Source organism: Meleagris gallopavo, chromosome 15 (genome assembly GCF_000146605.3).
Source record: "Meleagris gallopavo isolate NT-WF06-2002-E0010 breed Aviagen turkey brand Nicholas breeding stock chromosome 15, Turkey_5.1, whole genome shotgun sequence".
Taxonomy (NCBI): Eukaryota; Metazoa; Chordata; class Aves; order Galliformes; family Phasianidae; genus Meleagris; species Meleagris gallopavo.
Window position 1 is genome coordinate 73491 of NC_015025.2, and position 9049 is coordinate 82539.

Consider the following 9049-nt stretch of genomic DNA (forward strand, 5'->3'; position numbering starts at 1 on the left):
GCTGACTGATGCGGAGGACGCGGGTTCGAAGCCTGGGTTCGACTCACAGAATCACAGAATGGCCAGGGCTGGAAGGAACTTCAAGGATCACGAAGCTCCAACCCCTTGCCACATGCAGGGCCAACAACCTCCACATTTAATGCTAGACAAGGCTGCCCAGGGCCCCATCCAACCTGGCCTTGAACACCTCCAGGGATGGACGGGGCATCCACAGCCTCTCTGGGCAGCTGTTCCAGCACCTCACCACTCTCTCTATAAAGAACTTCCCCCTGACATCCAACCTAAATCCTCCCTCCCTCAACTTAAAACCATTTCCCCTTGTCCTGCAGTTATCTACCCTTTCAAAGAGTTGATTCCCCTCCTGTCTGCAGGCTCCCTTTAGGTACTGAAAGGCTGCACTGAGGTCACCCTGCAGCCTTCTCTTCTCCAGGCTGAACAAGCCCAGCTCCCTCAGCCTGTCTTCTTAGGGGAGGTGCTCCAGTCCCCCGATCATCTTTGTGGCTCCTCTGGACCCTCTCCAACAGCTCCCTGTCTTTCTTGTACTGGGGGCTCCAGACCTGGACGTAGTGCTGCAGATGGGGCCTCACAAGAGCAGAGCAGAGGGGCACAATCACCTCCCTGTCCCTGCTGGCCACCCCTCTGCTGATGGAGCCCAGGATCCCATTTGCCTCCTGAGCCGCAAGGGCACATTGCTGGCTCGTTAAGTTTTTCATCTATCAAGACCCCCAGGTCCTTCTCCACAGGGCTGCTCTCAAGGACCGCTCCTTCCAGTCTGTAGGGATGCCTGGGGTTCCTCCGGCCCAAGTGCAAAACTCTGCACTCGTTTGCCTCCCCTCCTCTCCTGCCCTAGGACTCAACACTGAGCTGAGCCAAGCACCACTCTGCCTACACATGCACACACTCTCAGAAGCCTTGAATGTAATTTTATTACATCTACGAGGGTTGCAAATCACAAGCTGTACAACAAACTCAAGGAGGGAGCCCCAGCACAGCCCCACATCCCCACAGCACGAGGCTGGGGCTGTGCGTGCAGCCCGGAGCAGGAAGTAAGCCAGTGTGGGGGTGAAGGAGGAGCAGCCCAGGCCGAGGCACACCTGCACTCTGGGAGCACTGCATCCAGCAGGACGAGGCTCCAGGAGCAGAAGGATCAGATGTAGGCAGGCAGCTACAGCTTCAGTACTTGGGCCTTTTCACCTCCACCCTGGAAAGAGAGATGGGCACACGGCTGGTGAGGTTGCAGAAAGGACAGCACTCCCCCTCCATTCTAGGGCTCAGTAGCGAAGTCCAGAGCACCATCCTAAGGGCACGCAGCAGGTGACGGTGATGAAAAGCCCAAAAAGTCATCACCTCCCACATCTGCTCTGCCCCCACCCAAGGCCCAGGGGAGAGGTACCCTGCATAGCACGCTGAGGGGCTGAATGTTCTCCCCCATCCTTCCAGACCCATTGCCTAGAGGCAACAGAGAGGTCTTTGCCCCTCGCAGCCCCAGAGAGGTCTTGCAGGAGACAGCCAGACTCTCTGCTGCTGAGCCAAAAGCAGAGATAACTTTACTAACCCATCAGCCTCCAGCTTCTTTCTCTTCTCAATGATCTGTGGAAAAAACACAAATGCCTGTTATACTTTGTGCACAGCCAGCTACCCAGCTGCCTCTTTCCTCCATAAGGACAAAGCAAGCAGCAGAAGCACTGTAGGGTGCAAGATACAGTGAGAGCTACAGCTGGAGCAAAGTTGTCAACAAGCTGCCTGAAGCCTGGATAAACTTGGCCTGTTCTCCCTTTGCTCCATTTTGGCCATCAAGGACAAGTCCCATTTTTGTTTAGCATCTGTTCTCACTTTTTCCTAGCCCACCCCTCAGTACTGGGGGTGCTCATGGCCTGCTCACCCTGACAAGACCTCCTCCTCTTGGATATCCCAGCTCTGCTTCTTAGAAAACAGGAAGCCACAAAACACGTCCCGTTCCCCTCCAAGCCCACCTGCACGGCTTAGAGCTGCTGCTTTTGGACACATCCATTTGCTACACAGTACTAAGCAAAAAACCCCCCCGGCACAACAGCAACGCCTGGCTGCAAGGGCATGAGCCAGACCAAAGAGAAGTGCCTAGCACAGCAAGCGGAGGGCTAGATGGGAGTTCTCCTGACTTAGGGATATGTTGGTAATTCACAGCCTGAAAAAACCACCACCCCAGCAGCAAGCACTCACTGCACTGATCTTCTTCCACTGCCGGTCCAGCTCTGCCTTGTCATTCGTCTCTTTGAAACGACGGGTTTTGCGTCCCTCAGACATTTTGATCCCATACTGGAAGGCTGCCCTAGGAAGGAATGAGAGCTCAGTGCTTGCTGCAGTTCTGTGGCCTGGTGCTGGAACAGATACATCTGACCCAGCCACAAGCCTGTACTCCACCGAGCCAGATTATCACCCTGGAAACTGTCTGGGCAGAGCAAAGACAAGTCACCAAGCCCAGGATCCATGGCTCCTCCCCCAGCCCTCACAACCGGTTGCTCTTCTTGATTCAAGCTCCCCCAACACCCGGGTTTGGGAGCTACTGCCATTCCCTCCCAGAACCAATTCCTCAGCTATCTAGCACTTCACAAGTGCTGCACTCACTTGGGCAGAGCCTCTTTGTTGTTCATGTATTCACTGTATTCCTCCTGGGTATCGAAGTCCCAGCGGCCCAAAGGCCCTTTCTTGTTACCCTGCAGCAAAAAGAGAGGATTCAGCAGCTCTTCAGTTGACACTGGCCAGGACTTTTCACGCCTTTTATATGCCCACGAGATCTCAGACTGTCATCAGGCCCAGTTCAGCAGACTCATGCATCCAGTATGGACCTGGCTCTAAGATCTCCTCCCCTGGAAGACCCAGCCAGGAAATCCCATGGAAATGGGAACTGAAACAGATGAGCATATATTACCAAACCTCTTCCCAAGTGCCATAAAGCAGCATGTTTGCTCCTTGGGACAACAGATCTACCTAGACTCGAGCGCACAGTAGCTTGGCAAGCCCCAAACCACAACCAGCACCCAGCTCCTGGTATTCAGTGCTTTACACAAGCCTGCTTTCTCTCCAGTGGGACCCTCTAGGCCTGCAGCGATACCTAGTTCACTGCCTGGCCTCAGCTTATGGCAGCCTACCTGATCCATCTTGCTGTAGTCTACCTCTTCATCACTGTCCACAGCCATATCATCCATTCTGTATGGGGAAAACAAAAAGGCACAGAAAATGCTCAGAGTAGGTCTCTGAGACACAGATCAGGATCTTGGAGTCAGGTGTCAATACTAATGAGGCAGTGAGCTCATGACAGATATTTCTCATGTCCTCAGGTTGAAAACTAAGCTAACCAGAAAGAAGTTCCTCCATCCCAGAAGATTCTCAGCCAACTCTGCCTTCCCCTAGCACTGAGGAGCAGAAGGTTCCAAAGAAGAGACCCAAGGAGCATTTTACCAAAAAGTTGCATAGATTGGCAAGGCACCACAGCCAATTGAAGGCCTTCTCCTTCCAGCCAGGAGCAGTGGGGCTGGTGAGCGAGCTCCTGCTGCTAGAGAACAGTGCCCCTTGGTGCACCCTGCTCCCAACCCACAGCTTCTTGCTGCTTCCTTACGTAGCAGGGTAGCACTCTGCATAGCTGTTTGACATCCCAAAGAAGTCTCCCAGCTGCTTCTTGTCTTCTGGCTTCTTCAATGTGACGACAGTAAAGGAAAACAACGGCAGATAGGCTTATGTACAGCTAAGGGCTGAGCACAACGAGGCAAACAGCAGATTCCCCTACACACCCAGCAGACACTTGCCCCAACACAACTAAACCAGACACTGCCGAGCTTATGTTTGGTTTACAACAAATAACAAGGTCCAAGTGGCATTTCTCTATTACAGAAGGAAGAGCCCTCCCACAGGAAGGAAGGACAGCCACATAGCCACTCAGGCACAGCTTGCCTACAGAGGAAGCCTGGCCCTGCAGTCAGCCAGGCTGCTCAGACAGTAAAGGATATGTCTCTGTTCCTTCCCAGCCAGCAGCTCCAGCAAACTTCTCATTGATGGACTTGATGAGCTCCTTGGCAGAGCCAGGTCCTGGAACAGAGAGAGCAGTAGGCTGAGTTTTGGTGGGGAAAACAGCTCACCTTATTACACCTGGGGCTGGAAAGAGCCTCTTTCTGTATGATCAGTTCATGCAGCTTTAGGGCAGCCCAGGGCAGCCTGCTGCAGGGTACATGGGACGGACAGCACTGGGATGGGGTAGCAGACAGGAGCACAGGCTGCACACGAGGTAGGAGAGGGAAAGCTGGAGAACACCAGTGAGCAGCAAACTTCACTTTGAGCACATATAGAGGTAATTCATGCAAGGCTGATCCTAGGAAGAACTTGAATCCTCCTCAGCTTATAGCTGGCATAAGGTCATGTAAGTGGATTTGCTACTAGAAAAACCAAGGGCTGACCTGCAGCAGTTCACAGACAAGAGACTCTTAACTCCATTACCCACCTCCCACAGCAGACAACTCCCTCTGTCATAGCAGTTTCTGGGAGAATGGAGTTCAAGCAAGACAGCGAAGCAAGCAGCTGTTCAACAGCATGCAACGTCATGTGACCTCACTGCAATGTCCAGGCTCATTCAAGTAAACACACGACTTTACTCACCTTTGTCAATGTCTGCGGGCTGCAAAGAAGAGGGAGAGATACTGTGTCACGTGGGAGGGCTGAAAGCACGCAACCGATGGTGCTGCATGACTTTTAAGTTTGCTCGTGGCAATCACATGCACGCAGAACCAAATCATAAAAGCCACCACCTGTGCCAGTTTTGCCTCGCTTGCTGAAGGAGAGGACAAGCACCCAACCGCCCACCAGCCCCTAGCTGGAGAGACAGAGCTCAACATGAGCTGAACACAGGCACAACTGGGAGTACAACCACACCAACCCTACAGCCACACTCACCACGCTTCAGAAGCAGACTCACCTCGTCATCAGCCTTGGGCTTCTCAAAGTAGCTGTGCCTCTTCTTCTCCTCCTCCCGGTCACGCTCCCGGTCCCTCTCACGCTCCCTGTCCCGTTCCCGCTCCCGGTCCCGGTCTCTCTCGCGGTATCTCTCCCTCTCTTTATCCCGTGGCATCTTTGCAGTGGAGGGCACATAATCCCCAATGTCTTCAAAGATGCTAAAGTGGAAAAGAGCCCACACTTACAGGTGGTGTAAGAGAAGCCACAACCACCTCCCTTTGAACTGGAACCTGACAAAGGAACATGCAGCATCAACACAGAGAGCTAAGGATGCCGTCAAGAACTGGCTTCTCCATCTCTCAGAAGTGTTGCTGCATTTCTGCTCTCTTCTGTTGTCTGAATTTGCCTCTTGTGGACCAGGACAAGAGACAGCCCTTGGCTGCCTTAGTCAAGAAATAAAACAAAGCTTGTCTCCAGTCTTAGCCACCTTGTCTTAAAAACAGCCCAAACAGCATGTCCAAAAAGGCAGCTTGCTCCACACGCACTAAGCCCAGTACTCTCCAAACTCAGATGATCAAAAAGGCATTAAGGCATATAGCTCTGATCCCACAGCTTGTGGTGGCAGGACACTTACTTCATATCAGCTTCAGGCGGTTTCTTCTCATCCAGCTTCCCTGCAAGGACACAACAGCAGTAAGATGCACGTTGTTCCACACCCCACCTGTGCTGCTTCCCAGCCCAAACAGCAGAATGCCTGGAGGATGTCCTCCCAGCTTCCTCTTATGTTACCACATCACAGTTCAGCACCTTGGCAATCCATCAAGTTCCTTCCCCACAGAAGGCATTTCCCTAAGGAACTGGCTCAGACCAGGAAGAACAGAGTAGCACAAGCCACTCTTGCAGCTGTACTTTCTCAGCATTTACTCAGTTGTGAACATCCTGCCTTCAGGATGCAGTGTTTGGACAGAAACAGGAAGTCACTGCCCTCCAAGTTCACTGCCCCACAGCGCAGAGAATGCAGGAAATAAAAATGTATCTCATTCTCTCAGGACAGGCTTCAAGCACGAGTCCTTCCACTTGGCTCCCTTCAGCACCTACCTTTATCTTTCTTCTTGAGCTTCTTGTTGCGGGTTCCTTGCCTGAGATAAGAGAGGATCTGTGTCAGCTTGCTGATGACGATGTCATTTGTGGTCAGCGTAGTCTGTGCCTGAAAGAGAAATGCCCAAGGAAGTGGTTGGCTCTCTGCAGAGGGCAAGCCCTGCTCCAGGCGATTCAAACCAGCACAGTCAGGGAACCTGGAAGCTGGCTGGGTACCTCCATGGTGGGGCAGTCGGCCTTGCTCCGGATCAGCGTGGTGGGAATATCAGTGTCAGCGTACTCATCATCCAGATCTACCACATAGGCCATCCTCCCTGGCAGGAACAGCTCGTTCCTCTCATAGGCTTTGTTCTTGAACAGAATGCGGTAGATATTTCGACCTGAACAGAAAAGAAATGCTGTTAATGTCTTACAAGAGCAATGGACAAGTCCATAGAGAACCAAGTTTAGCTGATCAGAAACATCAGAATCAGCTCCTAAGAGCCGTGCTTGGGCCCTCGAGTTCATAATTCCTACACTCTGTATGCCTCCTTCCATCAGCTTCAGTATTTCTCCCACATTCAAAACACAGCACAGCCACATGCACACAGCCTTACCCAACCGAGTCTTAAATTCAATCTTGTTCTCAGGATCTTCATCTTTCCTGAAAAGACAGAGAAATTAAGCATGCTAAGCACACGCCCCCTCTGCATCATCCTCTCTAAGAGGCAGCTGCACTCAGGAGTGCAAAATTCTCCACCACTCACTTGGTTTCTTTCTGAGGCTTCTCCATCATTTCCTCTTCTTCCTTCTCTTTGCTGGCAATCTCAGCCCGTACCTGGCCACAAAGTAAATCTGTGCATTACAAACCACATCACACCACTGCTGTTCATCACAACAAGAAAGGCCTCTGCCACTAGTTCCCCAGCCATTCATAAATCTTTCCATGAAAGGATGATGCATTCCAGGAACGCACAGGCAATATCACAGCATCTGACAGCAGCAACGACCACCTTCTCCTCACCACCTCTGCCAGCTGGACAGGCCACAGATAACAGAAGAGCAGCATGTGGATATCTGTACTCACCTTCTGCAGCAGGGCAAAGTCCAGACCCTTCACCAAGTGAGTGTGCTCCATGTCACCACCCAAGAACTTGGACTCTTGGATCAACTGTCTCCTCTTCTCTGCAGCAGATTTATCCCTGTACAACAGAAGTGGAGGCTGTTATGAGACAGCCACTCTGGAGCAGACTGTTAAGAGAAGGCCATGTCACAAGCTCACGTACGCCTCTGCAGTGGGCCCCACAGCCCTGTAGTTTGCAGTTGTGCTGATCAGCTCTGTTTCCTCATAGTCCTTGTTCACACCATCTCTTCTCTCCTTGGCTCGATCCCTGTACTTCTCAGCCAACTCTCTTTCGCGCTCTATCTCCTGCTGGCGCAGCTTTGCATAATAGCTGAGGTTGGAGAAACAGCCCAACATTAGTGACACATTCAACGTTTGATGCACTGTTCCTGCAACAGCCTCTAATGCCCAACCCATGCCTGTTTCACTCTCCATCTCTTCCCCACATACAAACTAAAGCACTGTGGAACACATCTCAGATGAGATGAAGCTGTTGTAATGAGGAGCTCAGTCTTCCCTTCCAAAAGGAAAAGATCTGAGGGCAGTGCTGCTGCACAGATGTGTCCCAAAGGACACTGTCACTACTGCAGGTGTCCTACCACTGTTCTACCCTGCTAGATGCATACAGAGCCCGTCCCACTTTGTCTGGTGGTAAAGCTGCTACTACACATCTGTTCCCACGGGCTGTGACAGTCAGTCATCTTGAGCTCTTCTTATACAGCTTAGCTCCAAAGCTCCAGAACAATCCAGGCCACTAAGCATCATTCTTGGAAACCCAAAAGCTCAGATCCATGGGAAGTACATAACAAACAAAGGGAAAGCCCTGATGCGTCACTTTCAATGTTTACCTTTTCTTCTTCCGTCTACGAGCAGCTGGATCTTCATCTTCATTGTACTCCCGGGGCATCCTGGAAAAGGGTAAGAAACAACAGGTACAACCTGCGCAGCCAAACACAGACAGCATGACAGAATAGTCACAGCAGAACATCACAAAGCCCAAAGACAGGAATAGCAACCAATTATCTCCAATATGTCAACAGGGAGAGGAAGACAAAGTTCACATCTGCACTCAGCAAGAACCTAATCTGCCTCTTAAAACTGACATAAAACATTCTAGCTCTGACCCACCAGTTTCTCACATTAACTCTAGTAACATACACATGCAACGTGCACACCACAGCAAAAACCAAGGTGAAGATCTGCTCCCCCAGCCCTGTCTCCACACTTATTAGCACAGGCATTTGAATACTCCACTACAAGGTTATGGAGTCAGACAGATATAATGCTCCTGAGGGATGAAGGCTCTGCTGTGCCCCACAGCCCCATGAAATACACCCTACTCACTCATGGTGGCGAGATTTGGATGGCGGCGCTGATGTTGGCGTCGCCCGCGGGGTCATGAGAAGCTTTCGAAAGTCTTCATTGGTGAGTTTGGACCTGCAAGGAAGCAAGAAGAGCAACCATCACCTCCTGGCAAGCTGCACCAGCCCGGCAGGTTCTGAGCGTCTGCTTGTAGGAGATGCCCAGGCGCCCTGTGGGGCACTGCCAGGCTGCGTGTGCAGAACGCAGGCGCTGCGCCCTGCTCCGATCCCCGCGTCGTACTCACTGGTGGAAGGAGTGAGCGTCGTCCACGTCGTGGCCATCGGGGGCCAGGGGGTTGGAGAACGGCTCACCTGGGGACGGGAGGGAACAGCTCTCAGAGCCGGCCTCTGCAGCCAACCCCTCCGGCCCAGCCGTCACCGGGCTGTCACACCCTGCGGCTGCTCCGCCGAGTCCCACAGGCCCGATGCCACCTTTCTAGGCCGTTCCAGCCTTCACTGCTGCGCCACAGGGCCGCTGCGCCCCAGTCCCCCCCATTCCACGATCCGTTCCCCAGCCCCCAGCAGCGCTCCCCGCTCCCGCAGCCCCCGGTTCCCTCCACCGTCCCTC

General features: G+C 52.5%; 1 protein-coding gene across 1 annotated transcript in view; it reads right to left on the reverse strand.

Moving 5' to 3' along the window:
• Nucleotides 1-903: 903 nt before the first annotated feature.
• The window catches only part of IK (IK cytokine), an 8459-nt gene continuing 313 nt past the window's right edge, over nucleotides 904-9049 (reverse strand). The window contains exons 2-20 of the mRNA XM_010718808.2: nucleotides 8727-8917; nucleotides 8465-8557; nucleotides 7969-8028; nucleotides 7284-7451; nucleotides 7085-7199; nucleotides 6765-6835; nucleotides 6615-6661; nucleotides 6235-6398; nucleotides 6019-6127; nucleotides 5555-5594; nucleotides 4943-5138; nucleotides 4627-4645; nucleotides 3984-4062; nucleotides 3596-3676; nucleotides 3129-3186; nucleotides 2605-2693; nucleotides 2200-2308; nucleotides 1556-1590; nucleotides 904-1201 (exon numbers count right to left, since the gene is read on the reverse strand). Of these exons, the coding sequence (XP_010717110.1) occupies nucleotides 1174-1201; nucleotides 1556-1590; nucleotides 2200-2308; nucleotides 2605-2693; nucleotides 3129-3186; nucleotides 3596-3676; nucleotides 3984-4062; nucleotides 4627-4645; nucleotides 4943-5138; nucleotides 5555-5594; nucleotides 6019-6127; nucleotides 6235-6398; nucleotides 6615-6661; nucleotides 6765-6835; nucleotides 7085-7199; nucleotides 7284-7451; nucleotides 7969-8028; nucleotides 8465-8557; nucleotides 8727-8917 (1752 nt within the window). The 3' untranslated portion in view covers nucleotides 904-1173. The remainder of the gene's footprint in view (nucleotides 1202-1555; nucleotides 1591-2199; nucleotides 2309-2604; nucleotides 2694-3128; nucleotides 3187-3595; nucleotides 3677-3983; nucleotides 4063-4626; nucleotides 4646-4942; nucleotides 5139-5554; nucleotides 5595-6018; nucleotides 6128-6234; nucleotides 6399-6614; nucleotides 6662-6764; nucleotides 6836-7084; nucleotides 7200-7283; nucleotides 7452-7968; nucleotides 8029-8464; nucleotides 8558-8726; nucleotides 8918-9049) is intronic.